Raw genomic sequence first — 25,131 nt, 5'->3', positions numbered from 1 at the left:
TGTCTGTCTGTCTGTCTGTCTCTGTCTGTCGTTCTGTCTATCTGTTCTCTTTTTTTCTGTCGTTCTATCTATCGTTCTATCTGTCTGTCTGTCTGTCGTTCTATCTGTTCTATCTTTTTATCTATCGTTCTACCGTTCTATCATTCTGCCGTTCTATCTATTGTTCTGTCGTTCTATCTATTGTTCTATCTATCTGTCTGTCTGCCTGTCTGTCTGTCGTTCTATCTGTTCTATCTTTTTATCTGTCATTCTGTTGTTCTATCTATCGTTCTATCTGTCTGTCTGTCTGTCGTTCTGTCTATCTGTTCTATCTTTTTATCTATCGTTCTACCGTTCTATCTATCGTTCTATCTGTCTGTCTGTCTGTCGTTCTGTCTATCTGTTCTATCTTTTTATCTATCGTTCTACCGTTCTATCTATCGTTCTGTCTGTCTATCTATCTATCTATCTATCTATCTATCTATCTATCTATCTATCTATCTATCTATCTATCTATCTATCTATCTATCTATCTATCTATCTATCTATCTATCTATCTATCGTTCTATCTATCGTTCTATCTATCGTTCTATCTTTTTATCTATCTATCTGTCTATTGTTCTATCATTCTATATATCGATAAATTTAATGTTGTATCATTTTGTCTATCTATCTGTCATTCTATCGTTATCTATCCTTCTATCGTTCTATCTATCCTTCTATCTTTTTGTCTATCTATCTGTCTGTCTGTCTGTCTGTCTGTCTGTGTATCTATCGTTTTATCAATTTATCTATCGTTCTATCTATCAATTGCTTTAATGTACTATAATTTTATCATTCTGTCTGTCTGTCTATCGTTCTATCTATCGTTCTGTTCTATTGTTCTGTCTATCGTTCTATCTTTTTGTCTATCTTTCTATCTATCTGTCTGTCTGTCTGTCGTTCTGTCTATCTGTTCTATCTTTTTATCTGTCGTTCTACTGTTCTATCTATCGTTTTGTCGTTCTGTCTGTCTGTCGTTCTGTCTGTCTGTCGTTCTATCTATCTATCTATCTATCTATCTATCTATCTATCTATCTATCTATCTATCTATCTATCTATCTATCTATCTATCTATCTATCTATCTATCTATCTATCTATCTATCTATCTATCTATCATCTATCTATCTATCGTTCTATCTACACTGTCTGTCTGTCTGTGTATCTATCGTTTTATCTATTTATCTATCGTTCTATCTATCAATTGCTTTAATGTACTATAATTTTATCATTCTGTCTGTCTGTCTGTCTATCGTTCTATCTATCGTTCTGTTGTTCTATTGTTCTGTCTATCGTTCTGTTGTTCTATTGTTCTGTCTATCGTTCTATCTTTTTGTCTATCTTTCTATCTATCTATCGTTCTATCGTTCTGTCTATCATTCTATCTTTCTATCTATCAATTGTTTTGATGTACTATCATTTTATCATTCTGTCTGTCTATCTATCGTTCTGTCGTTCTATCTATCTTTCTGTTGTTCTATCGTTCTGTCTATCGTTCTATCATTGTATCTTTTTATTTGTCTGTCTATCTGTCTATCAAATTGTCAAAAAGCAAAGGTTACTTCCTGTTAATGCCAAAACTGCACCAGCCTTGTGCTTACGCAACTGAATAATAGTCAGAACAACAAAAGTCCTGCTTGTGTGATACTACTTAATATTTAAAAAAATCACAACTAGCCATGCATTACCAAAAGGTAAAAGCACATTTATCTGGGTTCCTGTGCTGGTTCCCTACCTGATACAGAGTACGATGAGGAGGGATATTATTGTTACCTGAGGAACAAACCCACATCTGGATCTGTTTCCTCCTCTGCCCTGACAGCACAGTCCTGCTTTCCATCCACCTGTCTTTGATATACTGGACTTTTTTTAATCACTGCACAGTGCTAAAGGCTGCACAACAAGCAGAACTCCCACAATTCTCTACAGACGTGGCAAGGTGGTCCAACATATAGTGCAAATAAATAAACTATCTATCTATATATATAATGGCATGCTTACTGTATAAATGCCTTTTAACTCTAGTAAACAAGTCCATATAACTGCATTTGTTTGAAGTCTGAAAGCCTGTTAAGTAAGAGTGATAAAAGGTCTGTCATTGGTGTTAGACTGCTTGTTTGAATTAAACTTAATCTTGACCTCATTATGGTAATATTTTAACGAGTCAGTAATTGGAACATTTCCCTGCTGCTTTAAAGTGCTGATTTAAAAGACCAGCTTTTATAGTTCGGTACCCAGGGAAGCTGAGTGTTGGATCTTTTTATGAGACTCTGTACGTCTGTACATGTGATTAGAGTATTTGCGTAGGCTATTTAAGAAATGATAGTTTGGCTTTAGTGATGATGTTTCAAATTGTGATGAAAGCTATAAAGATAACTACACAATTAAACTGAAGTTTAGCATTCACGCCAATAGTCATTTCTTTTAAATTACCAGCCACACTGACTGTTTTTTTTTTTTTTTGAGGATACATCTACATAAATGTTCATGAAAGAAACAGAGCATCTGCCCACGTAGCAGTCAAAAATATTTATCGAGTGAATTTAATATCTGAACAGATGTAACAGCAACTGGGTATTTTTCAGTACAGAAATGCCAAGACTAGCCTATCATGTTAGCCGCTTGAATTCATGCCCAGACAGAATCTGCAAACCTTTTTCACATTTTTTGTGCTGATTTTGATGGGGAATTTGTGAAACCTGTTTGAACACATTAAAATGTGTTCCCTGAAGCTGTACTACACTCTTATTGCTATCTGAAAATAAAATTAAATTATCCAACATATGTAATAAACAAAGGCAGAATGAGTGTGGGAACTTTGTGGAACATGAGACTTAAAAATTGTTCTAAATGCTCCTTAAAGGTTAAATCAACTTTTGAAATCAACAAAAGGCATACTTAAAATAATGGGGTATCCACTTTTTATAAATGACCTTTAGCTCTGAATCTCTCATCACTGACAAGATGGGGCTCCTTGTGCGTCTCTCTTGGTTTCATCTGCTTCCTTTTAAACACAGGAAATGAAGTCAAAGGGTAGTGAAATATTTGTGTTTATTTTTGCTGCTCTTAACAGATAGAATTTCCAAACATCAGCCAGCGGCTGTCCATTAGCAAAATCAGAAATATCATGTCTGCCTGTGGGGCAGATTTAAAATGTGAAAACTTTCTTTGATGCATTTCTGTTTTTTATTTTCTTTAATCTGCTCCAAAGTTTTCTCGAATTCATCCAGGCATGAGTGTTCTTGTTTTAAAGTATTTAAAAAGATAAAATTAAAGTTTAAATTTTTAAAAAATTATTTTAAAAGAGCAGTAGTAGTGATGTAGTATCAATAAGAAGTAGTATCAGTTTTATAATTTGATATTTTATGTATTTTATACAATCAATATACAGCCGTCTAAAGTCCAAACTAAAATATAATATGATTATTGTGGTAAAAAATGAAAGTATCTATGTTACAGCTTTGTCTGGCTTTTTCCCAGCCAGGTCTTTAGACAAACTTTACAACTTTGCCGACTGCGCGGGACTGCACCTGATCTTTGGGCTGAATGCCTTGCACAGAAACCCTGACAACTCATGGAACGCCTCCAGTGCTCTGAGTCTGCTCAAATACAGCGCCGGCAAAAAATACAACATCTCTTGGGAGCTCGGCAATGGTGAGTCCTCGCTGTTGCAGATTCACAAATTATCTTTTGCATTATCCTTGACATGACATTAGTCTGTGATATGGAATGTTTATGGTTAATTGTGTGCAGTTGTGTAAGTAAAAGGTTACAGGTTTAAATTTTCACAGTTCACTCACTCAGTTCAAGTTTAACTTAAAATCCAAGGCCATTCAATATGTAAATGAGTTTGTTTATTCATCAGAACAGTTTTGGAGAAATTTAGCATTACATCACTTACTCGCCAAGGAATCCTTGCCAATGAATGGGTGCCACTAGAATGAGAGTTCAAACAGCAGTAATTCACAAGCTTATTTACCCCTTGGTTTCAAAGACAAGGTGTAAGGTTAGTCCCAGACTAAAATGCATGTTTAACTGAAAATATTTTGCTCCACAATATCTTAAAATATGTCAGTGCCATTGTTCTGTTTCAAGATGCACACCTGTAACAGTTTCTTCTAAGGCCTTTTTATAAAAGCTGCTTAAAAATCTTAATTTAACTAAGGCCTAGTCCTGTCTTAAGACAAGCCCTGTCTGTGAAACCGGGTCTACATGCAATCTGGATTACGTAATCAGATTCCAAAGATACTTGTAATTAGATTAAATTACATTTTAAAATAATCGTAATTAGGCTAGAGTTAATTTTTTTTATGAATTACATGATTACATATTTACACAAAAGCAGTTATTCATAAGTAATTGATTCTCCCTAATTCCTCTTTTTCATCTTTTAAATTTTATTTTCTAAAAGCCTACTGCTTATATACATTCAGAAAGTTTTGTGGACATTCACACAAAGATCGCAGCATTTGACCACTGATTTACAAAAATCATTTCAGGTTTAAGAAGCATTTCAAAATTGCATCAGCTACTGACGAACACATTAATTTTTATTTGAATTATCACTCTGTAGGTTAACCATGTATTTCTATGTCTTTGGAAGGCTTTTGTCTCTCAAACAAATTAAAATGCACAAATTCACAAACTTTTTGATCCTCTTTTACCTAATATATTTACTTGAAGTAACTGAGTTTTAAAATAAATATTTTAATAATTAAGTATTACATTTGCATGTTCATTGGTTCAAGTTTTTTATTCAGATTGATTTTAAAATGATTTATTTTAATTTATCATTTTTATTTATTTAATTAATTATTAGCTTTTCATTAAACTCATAAACCCTCTGCAGTTCTTTCCCAAACCCCAGTTTGGGAAACCTTGATGTAATATAATATTTAATGCCCTTTATGTTGTTAATAACAACAAATGTATTTTTTTGTACATGTAATGTAATGGTTTAAGTTGCTAACTACACTTTTTGTCATGTCATTTGTAATCAGTAACAGATTACAATTTGTAAGTAATCTACCCAGCTCTGTTCACAATTAATGTAAGTAATCCACAATCTGTGTGTTTATACGAAACAAATCCATCATTAATAGATTTTTAACTTCAAAAAAGTTGAAGCTAAAATACAAATGCTTTATCCTTAAAGGGATAAATCACCCAAAAATGAAAATTCTGTCATTAATTACTCACTCTCATGTCGTTCCAAACCTGTAAAACCTTTGTTCGTCGTTGGAACACAATTTAAGATACTTTTAATGAAATCCGAGAGCTTTCCGACCTTGCGTAGACAACAAAGCAACTACCACGTTCAAGGCCTGGAAAGGTCACATACGTCTTGGTACTCTCCTTAATGCGGAATAGAAGAAATTGCTGAATAAAGTAGTTTTTTTGTTTTCTTTGCACACAAAAAGTACTCTCCATTCTTCATAAAATTGAACCACTAAAGTCACATGGACAATTTTAACGACGTCCTTACTACCTTTCTGGGCCTTGAACGTATCAGTTGCTTTGCTGTCTATGCAAGGTCAGAAAGCTCTTGGATTTCATCAAAAATATCTTAATTTGTGTTCCAAAGGTGAACAAAGATCTTATGGGTTTGGAGCGACATGAGGGTGAATAATTAATGGCAGTATTTTCATTTTTGGATGATTATCCATTTAATATCGCGTTCTTCAGGTATATTTTTGTCTGAATCAGGAGAGAAATATGCTCAGACCAAGCACCGTTCATAAGCAAAACAGTTATGAAACAATTATGTTGTGGATTTTGATGTGAGAGAACAGCAGGGGATGGACTTTTTCGCTGGAAGAAGCATTTTATTTTGGCAAGTAGAAATAGATAGAAATGATAGATTTGTTTTTTACAAACACATCTTTTTAATTCACAAGACATTAATTGATGGACTGGAATGGTGTGGATTACTTGTGGATTATTGTGATGTTTTTATCAGCTGTTTGGATTCTCATTCTGACGGCACCCATTCAATGTAGAGGATTCAGAAAATATTAAGCATGATGGGATTACTGAAATATTGAAACAGGTTTATTTGTCACTGTCCTTAGTCTCCCTTTCTGTTTTATTTATGTACAGTCAAACCACAATTTATTCAGACACCTTCAACATTTCTCACATTATCACAGTTTAGTCACTTTTAGAAAATGGTAATAAAATATGACAAAAAATCAAGAGTTAAACTGTGTGAGAACAAATTTCATCTTGATAATGTTAGATAACCTTGATAGAAATGTATGTAACAAAACATGGTCAGGTCAAAGTGTCAAATCAAATCAACTTTGCACTGTAGCCACTGGAACTTCAAAACATTTAGATATGGTCTTATAGCCCTTTCCTGACATGTGAGCAGCCACAATGCGCAGCCGCAGGTCCTCAGTGTGCTCCTTTGTCTTAGCCATGACTGTCCACAAACCAACAGCAGAGAGCTTCTGTTTTTCACCTGTTGAGTTGATTAAAACAGCTGTTCCCAATGAATCAGGGTAATTAGGATGCTTTAGAGCAGCTTGGACTATTTGGAATGGTATAGAACTTTGGATTTTCCCATAGACTGTGACAGTTTGCAAAGGGTATGAATAATTTTGGACATGCCACTTTTTGTTCAAATGTGAATAAAAGCTAAAAAAAATGTTTGTTTTTTTCAGAATTGTACCTCTTGTACATCGTCTTATTATCTTTTGAGAGAAGCCTGTGTCATTTCCAGTCACAAAAAAACTTGCTGGTTGAATAAAAGTAACTTTAAGTCAGAATTTGCCAGGGGTATGAATAATTTCAGGTTTGACTGTATGTATGTTCCATTAAGAAATGCTCTTTGAGTTTGAGGGGAAAATGCTAAATTTGAGAGAAGACCCATAAATCCAGACTCAGCAACTATATTTCGTTTTCTGGTGTCTTCTCATTGTCCACTGTCCACTTGAGACACTTGTAGTGCTTGATGTACAACAGCCTACAAGCTGGAGAAGTAACAGCTGGACAAACTGACAGTAGAGGACTGTGGTTGTTTTTTTAGAGAAGCAGTCTTTAATGACGCAGTAAAAATGACAGACACGGCCAATTCAGATGTGTTTGAAATCACATGGAAGCTCTGGTCATTATTACAGTACCCCACCTCTTCATATATAAATGAATCCCATTCGAATAGGGCTTCTGTCAGGAGACAAATTCACAAAGCACAATCCAAAAGGACACCTGGTGACTTTGTAATCTGCTCTAAGCACTCATTCATCTATTGTCCTCTGCCAGACATGCTGCAAATTGCCCTATTCATGTTGGCCTTGTATCAAATGTCTCTCTATAAACATCAAAACAGCACAGAGTGTAAAACCTTGGGTTTGAATAATTATGATCTTATAATAATATGGGTTCCTTGCATAAAATTAGACAGAATATAAGCTGTTATCGACAGCATGTGTAGTCTGTAGTATATCGCACACTTTCTACCAAACACCAAACCTATAAAAATACCAGAGACCGATTTAAGAATGTACGCAAACCATATATTGTCTTAATCGTTTGTTTATTGGCTACATGTTGCATGTGTCAAAACTTTTACTGGCTGTTTGCACAGAAAAACTGCAGGCATACAGATTGTAGCTTTTAGTCTGAGACAAAGGAAGGAATTAAATGTAAAATGTAATTCATATGCATATTAATAATATCAGAATCACATAATACCAGTTCAACAGAATCATTTAACTCTAATAAAAGCATGTTATTACTGGAACAGCCATTTGGATGTTTGTCTTTCTGACTTCAACTGTAACAATAACCAAGCTGTTACCAAATCAGATGTTGCGGAGCTGTTAATTCAAAAACAAACACTTTCAAGCGAACAAAGAGTCCAAATGAAACAAAGAGAAATATTTTCAGCTGTGGGTGGATGTTTATCGAGTGAGTCGTACCAGAGTGACACAAAGTGATGCACGGACACCACGGTGATTTATTTCATGACTGTATTATTTGTGCTTTTTCTAAATGATAGTGCAATATTTTAATGGATTATAATGATGTCTCATATTTTCCACTGGCCTCTGCCTGGCCTGGTACTGTATTGACACTCAGCATCTCCAGACACAAACACACACTCACACAGGCTGTGATGTTTATAAAGTTCGCCACTTGACTTCTGTAACGTCCTTGCTGTGATTTCAAGTGTGCACCTCCCAAAGTGTTGCCTTGTTTAAATAGTTTACAAAGTGCTGACCACAATATAGGTCGTAATTCAAAGGCAGTTTGCATATTCGCTTGTGATTGGGTGTCAGGTTGCTTCAGAAGTTTTAAAGGTATAGCGCACCAAAAATACAACTTCTGTCATTAATGATCTGTGGAGCGCATTATGAGAATTTTTGAAGGATCTTTACACAGCTGTTTTTCATACTATTGACCACAATTGTTAAGGAAAAAATATTTTTATTGTGCAAGGATGCATTCATTTGACAAATAGTGACATTTTACATGTATTGCTATGTTCATTTAATTTAAAATAAATGTTGTTCTGTTGAACTTTTTGTTTATCAAAGAATCCTGAAAAATCAGGGTTTCCACAAAAATACATTAACAATAATAAAAAACATATGGATGCTTGTTTCCAAAATAAAAATTAATTAATTAATTAATTAATACTTAAATTAATTAATATTTTTTAAATTTAATTTAATTAAATTTAAATAAATTAAAAAATAAAATATACAGTCGTGGCCAAAAGTTTTGAGAATGACACAAATATTAATTTTCACAAAGTTTGCTGCTCAACTGCTTTTAGATCTTTGTTTCAGTTGTTTCTGTGATGTACTGAAATATATAATTACAAGCACATTTCAAAGGCTTTTATCGACAATTACATGACATTTTATGCAAAGAGTCAGTATTTGCAGTGTTGGCCCTTCTTTTTCAGGACCTCTGCAATTCGACTGGGCATGCTCTCAATCAACTTCTGGGCCAAATCCTGACTGATAGCAACCCATTCTTTCATAATCACTTCTTGGAGTTTGTCAGAATTAGTGGGTTTTTGTTTGTCCACCTGCCTCTCGAGGATTGACCACAAGTTTTAAGATCTAGGGAGTTTCCAGGCCATGGACCCAAAATGTTAACGTTTTGGTCCCCGTGCCACTTAGTTATCACTTTTGCCTTATGGCACGGTGCTCCATTGTGCTGGAAAATGCATTGTTCTTCACCAAACTGTTGTTGGATTGTTGGAAGAAGTTGCTGTTGGAGGGTGTTTTGGTACCATTCTTTATTCATGGCTGTGTTTTTGGGCAAAATTGTGAGTGAGCCCACTCCCTTGGATGAGAAGCGACCCCACACATGAATGGTCTCAGGATGCTTTACTGTTGGCATGACACAGGACTGATGGTAGCGCTCACCTTTTCTTCTCCGGACAAGCCTTTTTCCAGATGCCCCAAACAATCGGAAAGAGGCTTCATCTGAGAATATGACTTTGCCCCAGTCCTCAGCAGTCCATTCGCCATACTTTTTGCAGAAGATCAATCTGTCCCTGATGTTTTTTTTGGAGAGAAGTGGCTTCTTTGCTGCCCTTCTTGACACCAGGCCATCTTCCAAAAGTCTTGGCCTCACGGTGCGTGCAGATGCGCTCACACCTGCCTGCTGCCATTCCTGAGCAAGCTCTGCACTGGTGGCACTCCGATCACGCAGCTGAATCCTCTTTAGGAGACGATCCTGGCGCTTGCTGGACTTTCTTGGACGCCCCGAAGCCTTCTTAACAAGAATTGAACCTCTTTCCTTGAAGTTCTTGATGATCCTATAAATTGTTGATTTAGGTGCAATCTTAGTAGCCACAATATCCTTGCCTGTGAAGCCATTTTTATGCAACGCAATGATGGCTGCACACGTTTCTTTGCAGGTCACCATGGTTAACAATGGAAGAACAATGATTTCAAGCATCACCCTCCTTTTAACATGTCAAGTCTGCCATTCTAACCCAATCAGCCTGACATAATGATCTCCAGCCTTGTGCTCGTCAACATTCTCACCCGAGTTCACAAGACGATTACTGAAATGATCTCAGCAGGTCCTTTAATGACAGCAATGAAATGCAGTGGAAAGTTTTATTCGGGATTAAGTTCATTTTCATGGCAAAGAAGGATTATGCAATTCATCTGATCACTCTTTATAACATTCTGGATTATATGCAAATTGCTGTTATAAAAACTTAAGCAGCACTTTTCCAATTTCCAATATTTATGTAATTCTCAACTTTTGGCCACGACTGTATATTTCTTAAGCACACAGTTTAGAGTTTTTTCCCTTAGAGAACAGAAAGTGAACTGACAATTGCATGACAAAGTCAAATTGTCACAATTAACTTTTTTTTTTTTATTTAGTGGCTGAAACAAACAAAAACATCAGATATGAAAATTCAGATTTCTGAAAAAATGGTCAGAATTGTGAGATATAAATGTAGAATTACAAGAAAAAAGACAATGTGTTTAAAAACATTGTAAGAAAAAACATTGAATTGTGAGATCCATACATATATTTCTGAAGGATCGTGTGACTCTTAAGACTAGAGTAATGACTGTATAAAATTCAGCATTGTCATCACAGGAATAAAATAAAATAAAATAAAAATAAAAATGAAATGAAATGAAATTAAAATAAATAATTTAAAATTTAAAATTTTTATTTTTAATTGAAATACCTGTGTGTAAATATATATATATATATATATATATATATATATATATATATATTTACACACAGGTATTTCAATTAAAAATAAAAATTTTAAATTTTAAATTATTTATTTTAATTTCATTTCATTTCATTTTTATTTTTATTTTATTTTATTTTATTCCTGTGATGACAATGCTGAATTTTATATATATATATAAATGAATATATATTTATATATTCACAATATTCTTTTTTTTTCTGTATTTTTGGTCAAATAAGTGCAGCCTTGGTGAGCATTACAGACTTTCAAAACTGTTAAAAAGTCTTGCTGTCCCAAACTTTTCCCTTTAAAAAAATGTATTAGTTATCCTTAATTAGTTAAAGTCTTATCATGCATTATTTTTCTTTATTTCCCTTCACAGAGCCCAACAGTTACCGCACAATGGCTGCTCGATCAGTCAACAGCTCTCGTCTGGCTCAGGATTACTCTGTTCTGAAGACGTTACTGCAGTCTGTGCGTTTCTACAGCCGAGCGAACCTCTACGGGCCCAACATTGGCCGTCCTCGCAAAAATGCAATCCTGTTACTAGATGGGTGAGTGTCTCTGTCAGTTGTGCAGAAATATTGTGGCCTCCCTGCATGCACTTATTTGTATGTTTGACAGTATTTGGAGAGTGATGCATTATAAACCGTATCTGTTCCTGCAGAACTGTGCAGGAAACTCTGCAGGTTTCTGCTTGTGTGTTGGTTTAACAAATATTTTGAATATTTTGATAATGCTGTTTAACTTTAACATATTTTATATATTTATGACTATGATAATTAGAGTTAGTTTTGAAGCCTTTAGTAAATGTATGCATTTACAGTTTACACACTTTCTCATTTAAAGAGGTGGATAAAAATATCATTTAAAATTTAGGGTTAGGTTGTTGTTGTTTTTTAGAGAAATTTCATGCTTTTTGCAGCACTATTATGCAGCACAACTTTTTTCAACAATAATAATAATAGTTTTTTGAGCAGCAAATCAGCATTTTAAAGTAATGATGCTAAAAATTCAGTTTTGCATGACAGGAATAAATTACATTTTAATATATATATAAAAAAAGAAAATGGTAACTTTATATTATAATAATAATATTACTGTTTCTACAGTAATATTCTATCCAGTATTCAATATTCTATTTTAGTTAAAAAAAATATATAGCCTCTGGGAAGAAAAAAACAAACAAAAAACCTAACTCTTAAATTACTGACCCCAAAATTTTGAATGGTTATGAAGATTTTATTTAGTATGTTTCCATCACTGAAGAAAGTTAATTGAAGGTTATTGCGACCTTTATCTCAAAATTCTGACTTTTTTTACTAGCAATTGTGAGTTTACATTGTGCAAATCTTTGACTTTTTTTCTCAGAATTGTAAGATATAAACTTGCAATTTCTAGTTATAAAGTTAGAATTGCAAGATATAATTGCAATTCAGATTTTTTTTTTCCTCAGAACTGCGTGATATAAACTAGCAATTCTGACATTTTTCTCACAAATGTGAGTTTGTATCTCAGAGTTCTGACTTTTTTTTACTTGCAATTCTGACTTTTTTTGTCCTAATTGTGAAATATAAACTTACAATTGCAAGTTATAAAGTCCAATTTTGAGGGGGAAAAAAGACTTGTTTTCAGAATTGCAACTTTGTATCTCACAATTCTCACTTAATAACTCACAATTACGTGTTGTAAAATGTTACAATTCTGACTCTTTTCTCGCATTTGCAAGTTTACATCTTGCAAATCTGACTTATTTCTCAGAATTGTGATAAACTTGTGGATATGTGACTATTTCTCAGAATTGTTTTTTTTTCTCAAATTGGGATTTTGTATCTCACAATTCAGAGAAAAAAATCTGATTTTTGAGAACTCATAATTGCGAGGAAAAAAGTCTGAATTGTGAGATAAAAAGTCGCAATAACCTTTTTTATTTTTTTATATTGTGGCGGAAATGGGCTTCCATAGTTTAACAATATTCATACTGATAATTCAAGCATTTCAACTTTATGTAGATGAGCAGTGGTCTGATAGTGCTGCACGATATATCATTTTTAACAGTACGGCTAAGCAACATGCACAGCATTGTCAATTGAGTGGAAATCCCTATTAACTGAATACACGTCCCACTAATGTTTGAAGAACGTTTAGAACTATTAATAACACAATTAATTCTTCAACTGGGCAAATAAACGAACTATAAACGGCTGTTAACAGAATCCAGAGATGCCTAAGACGAATGCAAAGATGAGAAAACACTGTAGAAGGCAGAGCAAACTCACTAAATTAATAAGGGAAATATTAAAAGAATATCCTAAATACTGAATTTTAGGTAGGTGGTTTATATAAATATGACGTTGAAGGGAATGTCTTCACAGAAGTTTAGATGGCATTTTCTTTTTATCTTACCTCCATATTAAAGAATATAAAAGCTGCTTTGGTTACAACAGTAAGTAACCAAGAAAACTATAAAAAAAGCTATATTGCCACCATTTCATAAGCGCCACCTGCTGTCAGAGAGTGAATTTGCGTCTCATTCAGCCCATCTGCTGTTTTTGTTTCATGCGGTTGTTTTCTGTTTTTGCTTTAAATCTTGAAATTATACAATCTAATTTACACCAAAAGCTCAGTGCTGCATGCAGCATGTTTGTTTAAATCATGATTAAAATGCAGTGGTTCTGCAACTGTTTCATGCATTCTGATTCAAATAAAGGCACAGTCATTAGAACTACTAACACTAGTCTCAAAAATGTTTCTGAATGGCTGTGTCTGTCAGGTCGTGTGGTGTTTTACACTTTCAATGTGGAAAGGTGTCATGACCGGTTACGGCATGGTGTTAGCAGAAGGGCTTATCTGATGCTGGACTCGTTTTAATGACTCGTAAAAGAGATCTCCGAAGCACATTGTTTAAGAAAGCGCAGCACTGTCCGCCTTCCTGGAGGAGCACAGAGCCGAGTTGTGTTTATGTTGCTCCATGTGGATTGTTAGTCCAGGGGCCTAGCACCATTGAAACTCACCGACAGATAAATAAAGTGTCACTCTATTAATGGCGTGACAGAGCAATGTTCCACCTGCGTGTTAGTCGTTCCTCCCACTCTCTCCTGCAAGAGCACAGAGACTTCAGTACTGCATCTTTTAATTTTGAGGAGTTTTTGTTTGCGGTAAGACATTATAGAAGTAATAACTTGCGGTGGGTAAATCAAAAACCATTAGATGGATTCAATGAGTGAGCGAGTCTTTCTGAATGATTCACCGGAGTAATTTGTTTGTGAATTACAATGCGGACAAATAAGGATGTTTAAAAACTGCAGGAACATCATCCGGTTCTAATTAACAACAAATGATTAATCGAAATCCCATGACTGAATTCCCTTTAAATTTTGTCTTGTGTGTGGTTTTAAAAGAAGGTTTGAGTAACACTGCCAGCCTTATGCTTCTAAACACATATATTTTTATGACAGGAGCTTATTAAAGCAGTGCCAGTGTTGATGTGCTTAGTATTAGGGCCACATTTTTCTAATTCTGGTCTTGTAATGACGTCTGAGATAAATACCGCTGGAATTCATTTGTGAGTGTTCATTTACCATTGTTTGTGCTTTAGTGCTGTTCTTCAAAAACTGGTTTTGTAGAATAATGGCTTTTGTGAGTGGATACTAATTGGTTATAATTCCAGTGTGACAGAGCCAGAAATAAATCTGTCAGTGCCTGACCAGAGCTTCCTCATTCTCGCCACCAGCGGCTTACTAGGTCCTGTCTACACCTTCGCATACATACATACACACACACACACTGAAATCAGCAAAAATGATGGGAGCATAAATACACGCAGCTCCCAAAATGGGAAAAAAGGAATTTATTAATTCACAGCAGAAATAATTTATCATTATTATTTAAATACATAAATGTCTTTGAAACAACATTATTTTGACTTTCAAATACACTATAAAAAAGGTCATAAAAAGCAAAAAAAAATATTTTCTTATCTCATATCTCTTTTTTTAATAATAATGCAATTTTTAATCTAATATGTTTTACATGCATTTAGAACAATATTATATTATTTAAAATATTATTTTATATTCTAGCAGTTATATAGACAGACGTGTGTTCATGGGTCAGAGACGTTAAGATATCCACATCAAAAGAAATTATTTTATGTCCATAGAAAGCACATTTAATATAAGAAAAGTGTCTACTTTTACGGTTTCAAATAAGTGTTTGGAGAATGAGCAAAATGATCAAAATTTGGTTAAAATAATGTTACATTGTCATTATGTGACCCTGAACCACAAAACCAGTCTTAAGCCGCTGGGGTATATTTGTAGCAATAGCCAAAAATACATAGTATGGGTCAAAATTATTGATTTTTCTTTTATGCCAAAAATCATTAGGAAATTAAGTAAAGATCATGTTACATTAAGATTTTTTGTAAAATTCCTACTCCTATCAAAATATAATTTTTGATTAGTAATATGCATTAAGAACTTAATTTGGACAACTTTAAAGGTGATTTTCTCAGTATTTTGATTTTTTTTTTGCACCCTTATATTCCAGATTTTCAAATAGATGTATCTCAGCCAAATATTGTCCTATCCTAACAAACTATACATCAATAGAAAGCTTATTTATTGAGCTTTCATATGATGTATATATCTCAGTTTTGTAAAATTTAACCTTATGACTGGTTTTGTGGTCCATGGTCACATATTTGTCAAAATTCAAACAACATGCTTACTCTAACTTGTACATATTAAAATATATAAAATAATAAGGGAGCATATTAAATTGTATTGTGTTTTAAATGAGTAAAAAATTCTTACTGACAATTAGGCAAAACCTTGGATAGTGGCAAATTGTAGAATTACAAATCAATAGTATTTGGGGTGGAAGTAATTTGTCTTTTAATAAGTCAGAAATAGATTTTTGTAAATATGCCTGACAAGATTGTTACACTGAATGACATTTTAGTGGGTGTAAATTAGGGAAAAAATTATGATATTTATTGTTTGCTTAGAAAAACAAAAACAAAAATGCAATTAAATCAAACAGAAAACTTTTGAATATGTTTTTTGGAAAAACAACAACAATTTAAAGCAGTATTACACTTGTTTTTATGCCCTTTTCGTCTGTGATCCTCATATATATCAAATACACATTTTTTTTTATTAAAATTTAATATAAGAAAAAAACTGATTGCTAAGGTAATTAAGATTTTATGTCTTGTAATTGTGTTTTTTTTTTTTTTTTTTTCTTGTAATTGTGATTACTCCAGTCTTTAGTGTCACATGATCCTTCAGAAATCATTCTAAAATGCTGATTTGCTGTTCAAGAAACTTATTTATTATTTTTTTATCTTTACTATTAATATTTAAAACAGTTGAATACATTTTTTTAGGATTCTTTGATGAATAGAAAGATCTAAAGATCAGCATTAATCTGAAATAAAAAGCTTTTGTAACATTACACACTATAATATTCAAAAGCTTGAAGTCTGTATCATTTCTGGGAAAGAAATGATAGAAATTAATGCTTTTATTTAGCAAGGATGCTTTAAATTGATCAAAAGTGATGATAAAGACATTTATAATGTTACAAAAGATTTCTATTTCAGGTAAATGCTGTTCTTCTGAACTTTCTATTCATCAAAAAAAAAAAATCTACTCTATTAAAATAATAATAATAAATGTTTTTTTGAGCAAATCAAAACATTAGAATGATTTCTGAAAGATCAAGTGACTGGAGTAGTGATGTTAAGAATTCAGCTTTGAAATCACATGAATAAATTACATTTTAAAATATATTTAAATAGCAAACTTATTTTAAATAGTACAAATATTTCAAAATATGCTATTTTAGGCTATGCTTTGGTGAGCAGATGAGACCTCTTTTAAAAAAACATTAAAAATCTCACTGTTCAAAAACTTTTGACTGGTAGTGTATGTTATTTAATTACTGATTGTTTACTTGTCTTCAGTAAGCTTGAGCTCTTTTATTTATATAGTTAGGCCTGTATTGTATAGACTGCATAATTCTTAAATTTCAATGTGGTCTAACATTTTTAACATCCAGTCGTAACTAAATTGTGATCGTGAAATAAAATGACTCCTGTTGTGATATGCTCTTTTGACCACATCACTAGCCACTAACTAGAAGCCACGATATCTTTTGCAATGTTGCTTCTCAAGAAAATTGTATTTCAAGTGGGAAAACCTGGGCCGACGAGCAGGCGAGAAATATCTGTCATATTTTTGCCATCAGTTTCTTTCCTCTGTGTGATTTGTACTGTGTAGTTTAGGTGCGTCCTTTTACTTTCTGCCTAGTGTTTTCCTGCGGGGGCTTTTGAGCAGTCAAAACTTTGGCAGGCTGAAATGAAACTTGGTATTACAACCACAAGTGCTTTGTCGAAGGTCTTCCTCAGAACGAGACGCCACCCCTTGCTGCTACCAGTCTCGTTCAGATGGAAATGATAAATGCAGTTTTAACTCAGCAGACAGACAGAGGGAAAGAGAGGGAAACGAGAGGGGAATTATGGGACGGCATGGAGTTTTGGAGAGAAAAACTGCCGTCACAAGGATAACTGTTTAAAAACTTTGCTCCCTATAAGGAGTTTTGTTCCCTCGTTTGATTAAGATTACTCAGCTCCCTGGTAAACTCCTCTCTGCACAAATTTACTCACAGCATGAGAGATCAGTGTCAGCAGCGAAATAAACAGACACCTTCTGTTAGCCATGCAGCCGTGTGTGTTTGGCTATTAGTTCTTCTCAGTCGTTTATGATGCCAAAGCAGAATAAAATAGCTTTTTTCCACAATGCTATAATAATTAACCTTTTATATAACTATATATACACTAATACTTATAATACTTTTTCTCTCTCTTTCACAGGTTTATGAAAAACGGTGGTTCTGTGGTTGACGCAGTAACGTGGCAACAGTAGGTATTTTACCTTTTTTAAATTATAACCTTTTATTATTCAATATTGTTTATGGAAACTTTGAGAACATATTTCTAAAGGCTCAATACAACATTGCTGGTATGAAACAAAACAGAATGCGAATGCAAAAGTGTCCGTTGTTCTCAACCGGTGTGTCACGACCTATAAATGAGTCGCAGGACTGTTCTGATACAGCAGGATGGAAACAATGCAAAAGTACAAATATTAAAAATGCAACAAGCCACATATTCTTGTATAGTTATAATATAATAGGCCTAACCACTTTTAAAAAGGAAGTTACTATGTTCTTTATACATTTACAAAATTGTTTTTCAAAATGTGTCGTTGGCCAGTAATAGTTTTTTTTTTTAATAAAGCTATTTTGGTGCTGCATTGGGTTGCCTGCTGATGTCCGTAAGCAACCATTTCTGCCTTAAATGAGTTTCTGCCGCTAAATAAAAGGTAACTGTGACTTTTATTTCACAGTTATGACTTTTCTCACAATTGCCAATGTACATCCTGCAATTCTGACTTTCTGACACAGTTGCGATCAAACTTGCAGTTGTGAGTTATAAAGTCAGAATTGTGAGATATAAACTTTATAAAAATAAAGTCGAAATTGCAAGATATACACAATTCTAACTTTTTTCTTGCACTTGTGACTTCTTTTCTCAGAATTATTAGATATAAACTCTCAATTGCAAGTTATGAAGTCCAATTCTGAGAAAAACACAGATAAAAACTCACAATTACAAGTTTAAATCTTGCCATTCTAAGTTTTTTCTCGCAATTCTGACTTTGTTTCTCAGAATTGTGAGATATAAACTCACAGTTGCAAGTTATAAAGTCCAATTCAGAAGGAGGGGGGGTGTTTGGGGGGACTATTTTCTCACAATTGCGAGTTTATATCTTGCAATTCTAATTTTTTTCTTGCAATTCTGACTTTTTTCTTGCAATTGCAACTTTATATCTTGCGAACTAATTTTCTCAGAATTATAAGATAGAAACTCACAATTGTGAGTTATAAAGTCTAATTTTGTGGGAGGGAAGACCTTTCTCACAAATTTGAGTTTATATCTTGTGATCAACTTTTTTCTCGCAATTCTGACTTTTTTCTCACAATTGCGAGTTTATATCGTGCAATTCTAACTTTTTTCTTGCGATTCTGACTTTTTTCTCACAATTGTGAGTTTACGTCTTGCGATTCTAACTTTTATTCTTGCAAATGCTACTTTATATGTTGCGATTCTAACTTATTTTCTCAGAATTATAAGATAGAAACTCACAATTGCGAGTTATAAAGTCCAATTCTGAGGGGTGGAAAAAGAGTTTATATCTTGTGATTCTAACTTTTTTCTTGCAATTCTGACTTTTTTCTCACAATTGTGAGTTTATATCTTGCAATTCTAACTTTTTTCTTGCATTTCTGATTTTTTTTTCTCAGATTTGTAAGATATAAGCACAATTGTGAGTTATAAATTCCAATTCTGTGGGGAAAAAATACTTTTCTCACATTTGTTTGTTTATATCTTGTGATCTTGTGAACTTTTTTTCTTGCAATTCAGATTTGTTTTTCAGAATTGTAAGATAGTTTATATCTCAAAATTGTAACTTTTTTCTTGCAATTCTGACTTTTTTCTCACAATTGTGAGTTATTAAAGGAGAAGTCCGGTGTGATTTTGACCTAAAGTGTATTGAATCATGATACTGAGTGTGAACGTACCTTGAATATCTCATCTCGGTTTGTGTCCTGCTGTCCGAAATCTGGGGTCAGTTAGCCGATGCTAACAACAGGTTGTCAATGAGAGTCAATAGGGCATCGAAGTAACCATGTAAATAAATCACTGTTTTATGCCATTTACGAGGCACAAAGTAGCTCCACACTTCATTGGTAGACTTCCAAGGGCCCTGACATTTAAAACGAGACATTGAGAACTCAGAAAAAGCACCAGTAGTTTATTTACGAGAAGATTTATACAGACAGTTCCTGCAAGAAAAAATCCGGTCGCTGCCATCTTGAATTTAGTCACGATAAGTCGAGTGTTCTGCTCGTCACTCGACTTATCGTGACTAAATTCAAGATGGCGGCGGCCGGTGATTTTACTGAGGGGAATGTCTGTATAAATCTTCTTGTAAATAAACTACCGGTGCTTTTTCTGAGTTCTCAATGTCTCGTTTTAAATGTCAGGGCCCTTGGAAGTCTACCAATGAAGTGCGGAGCTACTTTGTGCCTCGTAAATGGCATAAAACAGTGATTTATTTACATGGTTACTTCGATGCCCTATTGACTCTCATTGACAACCTGTTGTTAGCATCGGCTAACTGACCCCAGATTTCGGACAGCAGGACACAAACCGAGATGAGATATTCAAGGTACGTTCACACTCGGTATCATGATTCAATACACTTTAGGTCAAAATCACACCGGACTTCTCCTTTAAGTCCAATTCTGAGGGGGGAAAAAGTCCCTTACTCGCAATTGCGAGTTTATATCTCACAACTTTTTTCTTGCAATTTTAACTTTTTTTCAAACAGTTTTGAATTTTTTCTTGCAATTGCGAGTTTATATCTTGCAATTCTAACTTTTTTTCTCTCACAATTGTGAGTTTATATCTCACAATTCAAACTTTTTTTCTCGCAATTCTGACTTGTTTTCTGAGAATTGTGAGATATAAACTCACAATTGTGAGTCCAGTTCTGTGGAAAAAAAATACTCTTACAAGTTAAGTTTATATCTTACAATTCTGGCTTTATAGCATGGCATTTGCAGCACAGCTCTGACCTAATAACTCGCAATTGCGAGTTTATATCTTACAATTCTGAGAAAAAAGTCTGAATTGTGAGATGTTACATCACAATTGGGAGAAAAAAAGATGTAATTGTGAGAATTGTTATTTTTTTATTCAGTGACGAAAACAGAAATACATAGGTTTAGGTCCATCATCTGTGATGATTTTGATATTGTTAATTTCATAATTTGTTATGGACAAAAGTTTTTTACTAGTGATAGCTTGGTGTATCGGCCAGGACAATTAACTTGTTAATATTTGGCTGTTTCGAGATTTTCGACATCAACGTCATTTTTACAATCCTCTGCATTTTCTGTTTTTAAGTATTATGACGCCTTTTCTGTTTTCAAATATTTTTTAATAAGGGGTTCAATGTTAATATTAAAGGTTTTACGTGAACACTGTGTAAAATTCTTATTATTTCATTTGCTCTCATCTAAATTGTGTAATATATTGGTCATTGGCTGCCCTGTTCTCTAGATAGACACCAGCATTGGCAATAGAAAACGTCTGTGGTTACTCTGTTGTTTATTATACATAGAGTCTGCTGTTTCCCCACCTCCGCCTTAATTTCTAACACCTGTGAGGTGGGATAATGTGCTGGAAGGTAAATTTACACTTCCAGCAAACACATGCAGGCCTCTAATTTGAACCTTTTTTCCTAATCTGGTTAAGTGTCATTACTGAGAAGCGTTGTAAAAGACGTCAACAGTTGGTGTGTGTTCAGTGATACTTCTAACTAGCAAAACAATTAACATTCCTTGCATACTTTCAAGCAAAACATTTCTATTTTATAACTAGCCATACCATGTTTGTTTTGCATTGTATAGCATTTATATACAGTATAAAAATATATATGCATGTATTTAAAAAAAGTACTTCACATAAATACTTTTGTGCACAATATACAGTATAAGTACAGTAATATGGTAGTTTTATTAAGTGGGATCAGTTACGCCTCACCTGTGACTGAATGGTAAAGACTCTTTTCAGGGATTAGAGCAGCTGTTTTCCTAAGGCTAAAGGTATTCATCTCTAAATAACCACTTATTTTAAACCCCTCTATCCTATTAACTTCTTATGGAGGTGAGGGCTGTGTGTTTTCTCCTTAGAGGATAAATTAAGCTGTTGTGTCTGTCCATCAGAGACTGAAATGGGTTTGATTAGAAGTGTTTCAGGGAACGGGCATCTCTAGTCTTTCTTTTAGTTTGCCGTTGACATTTATTTTGAACTTCACAGTTTATGTTGTTGCCATGTCTTTGTTCTCCAGCCCAACCCTGATTGTATCCAAGTGTGCCCTCATTAGTTCTAGAGTATTTATGTTGCCTTTATTAGTCAGATGTGGGCTATTCTAGCATTATTTCTCTGATAATAAAACCAGCCTATTCCCAGTGTTTTGAAAACGATGTTTATAGAAACCTAATTGCAATATCTAATTAATCTATTAATTCTAATATCTAATTTATCAAATTCTTTATTAATTGTTTTGTTACTTATTATATTAAACATTATTATTAAATATTAATATTAAACATTTAGCTAGATAAAAAAAAAACTTTGAAGTTAGCTTGAGAAAACCAGACAAGAAAGTTTTGACAGTTGGAGTTTGAAAAGTCTTGGCTCATCGGAACATTCTGTCAATGTAAGTCTATGGGATTTTTATGATTTTTAATCTTCTTCTGGGAGTTTACATTTGAATTTTGACACTTGGAATATGAATAGTCTCGGCTACTCTGAACATTCCATCATTGAAAATCTGTGGGATTTTTATTCTTCTCCTGGGAGTTTAAATTTGAATATTGACAGTTGAAGTTTAAAAAGTCTTGGCTCATCTGAACATTCTGTCAAAGTTAATCTATGTGATTTTTATGATTTTTAATCATCTTTTGGGAGTTTAATTTTGAATTTTGACACTTGGAATATGAATAGTCTCAGCTACTCTGAACATTCCATTATTAAAAAAATGTGGGATTTTTATCATTTTTAATGGTCTTCTGGGAGTTTAAATTTGAATTTTGACAGTTGGAGTTTGAAAAGTCTTGGCTCATCTGAGCATTCTGTCAATGTAAGTCTATGGCATTTTTATGATTTTTAATCTTCTTTTGGGAGTTTAAATTTGAATTTTGACACTTGGAATATGAATAGTCTCGTCTACTCTGAACATTCCATTATTGTAAATCTGTGGGATTTTTATGATTTTTAATCTTCTTCTGGGAGTTTACATTTAAAATTTTGACAGTTGAAGTTTAAAAAGTCTTGGCTCATCTGAACATTCTGTCAATGTAAGTCTATGTGATTTTTATGATTTTTAATCATCTTTTGGGAGTTTAATTTTGAATTTTGACACTTGGAATATGAATAGTCTCAGCTACTCTGAACATTCCATTATTAAAAAAATGTGGGATTTTTATAATTTTTTATCTTCTTCTGGGAGTTTAAATTTGAATTTTGACAGTTGGAGTTTAAAAAGTCTTGGCTCATCTGAGCATTCTGTCAATGTAAGTCTATGGGATTTTTATGATTTTTAATCTTCTTCTGGGAGTTTACATTTGAATTTTGACACTTGGAATATGAATAGTCTCGGCTACTCTGAACATTCCATCATTGAAAATCTGTGGGATTTTTATTCTTCTCCTGGGAGTTTAAATTTGAATATTGACAGTTGAAGTTTAAAAAGTCTTGGCTCATCTGAACATTCTGTCAATGTTAATCTATGTGATTTTTATGATTTTTAATCATCTTTTGGGAGTTTAATTTTGAATTTTGACACTTGGAATATGAATAGTCTCAGCTACTCTGAACATTCCATTATTAAAAAAATGTGGGATTTTTATCATTTTTAATGGTCTTCTGGGAGTTTAAATTTGAATTTTGACAGTTGGAGTTTGAAAAGTCTTGGCTCATCTGAGCATTCTGTCAATGTAAGTCTATGGCATTTTTATGATTTTTAATCTTCTTTTGGGAGTTTAAATTTGAATTTTGACACTTGGAATATGAATAGTCTCGTCTACTCTGAACATTCCATTATTGTAAATCTGTGGGATTTTTATGATTTTTAATCTTCTTCTGGGAGTTTACATTTAAAATTTTGACAGTTGAAGTTTAAAAAGTCTTGGCTCATCTGAACATTCTGTCAATGTAAGTCTATGTGATTTTTATGATTTTTAATCATCTTTTGGGAGTTTAATTTTGAATTTTGACACTTGGAATATGAATAGTCTCAGCTACTCTGAACATTCCATTATTAAAAAAATGTGGGATTTTTATAATTTTTTATCTTCTTCTGGGAGTTTAAATTTGAATTTTGACAGTTGGAGTTTAAAAAGTCTTGGCTCATCTGAGCATTCTGTCAATGTAAGTCTATGGCATTTTTATGATTTTTAATCTTCTTTTGGGAGTTTAAATTTTCGAACAAATCATCAAACTTTTTGTTAAATATGGTGAGCTTGGCAGGTGTTCATTGACAACACACGGTCTTCTGGCAATAAATTGAGGAGGATAAATGATGTTGCGATGCAATGATGCCCTTTGTTTTGTATGATTATCAGTCACCATTTCTAGCAACTGGCAGATTTTGTACCAAATAATAATGCAGTGTCTGATTTATGCATTGTATTTGCATAAAACTGAATGTTTAGCATTTTTAGCATGTTGCCATGTTCATTCATTCACCTGCATGTCAAAAAACTTGGGACAAAAATGAGTTTGCAGTGAAACAAGACCTTCAAAATAAAAGCCAGCTATGTAAAACAAACAATAATCAAACTACATAAAAGATTTCCAGATCCTTAAAATAGAGATGTGTGTTTTACATGGACAAATTGCACTTCTAAGTCTAGCCCTAATTTCCAGTTTGACGCATTAGACCAGAAAATGAGGTAATGCCAGATATCAGGTCATTAATTTTAGGAAAGGAAGTAGTTATCGGGGTTAACAGTAAACTATGTGTGTACTTCTGTGGAACTTCCCCTGGTTTATTTTTACTGATTATGGCAGATACAGCTCTGGATGTTGCATGAATTTCAAATTTTTTTTGTCTGAAAGTCTGTACAGCTGGATCTCTTGCTGGCTCTGGTGGCTCGATGACAGAGTTTGAGAGAGTTTTGAGCCAGTTGACAAAACTGTTGCTTGCCTATTTGGTTTTCTGTGAAGTACTGAATGTTGAAGAAGTTATCTAGTTGTCTAAATTGTGAATGATTTGAATTAGTCTTGGAAACATACGTTAGAATTGCTTCACAATGATAAATAAGCAGAGTCTGGGATAAAGTGTGTTTTATAAATGAATAGCTGTCACTTTGTTAAACTATTTTACAAATTTATAACTTAAATTAGTTGTTGTAACGTTTTGTAAAGACATTTTTCAATAAATAAGTTAAAGTTACAACAAATAATTTAAGTATTTTTTAAGAAAATGCTACATTTTCTTATTTTTAAATGAAACATTCATTTTTAAATGTTACATTTTCTTTACAAAAATAATGTGAACAGCTCTTGAGGTGGAATTTTCCCTTTTTTGACATCTGTATATTTGTCCTCCTCTGACAATAACTAACTAACAAACAAAATTACTTGTGAATTATTATTATTATTATTATTATTTTTTTTTTTATTTATCATTTGGAGATTAAAAAGTCTTGGCTCTTCTGAACGTTCCATTAATATAAGTCTATAAGATTTTTATGATTTTTATCTTCTTTCGTG

At 33.3% G+C, this 25,131-nt stretch overlaps 1 protein-coding gene across 1 annotated transcript in view; it reads left to right on the top strand.

The window, feature by feature from the left end:
* hpse2 (heparanase 2) overlaps window positions 1–25,131 on the top strand; it is a 106,793-nt gene that overhangs the window by 38,717 nt on the left and 42,945 nt on the right. The window contains exons 4-6 of the mRNA XM_073834584.1: window positions 3,500–3,673; window positions 11,095–11,266; window positions 17,593–17,640. Coding sequence (XP_073690685.1) covers window positions 3,500–3,673; window positions 11,095–11,266; window positions 17,593–17,640 — 394 coding nt within the window. The remainder of the gene's footprint in view (window positions 1–3,499; window positions 3,674–11,094; window positions 11,267–17,592; window positions 17,641–25,131) is intronic.

The sequence above is a fragment of the Garra rufa genome, chromosome 2 (genome assembly GCF_049309525.1).
Source record: "Garra rufa chromosome 2, GarRuf1.0, whole genome shotgun sequence".
In the NCBI taxonomy this organism is placed as follows: Eukaryota; Metazoa; Chordata; class Actinopteri; order Cypriniformes; family Cyprinidae; genus Garra; species Garra rufa.
Note: the sequence above shows the minus strand (reverse complement) of the source record. Positions and strands in the feature narration are given on the sequence as shown.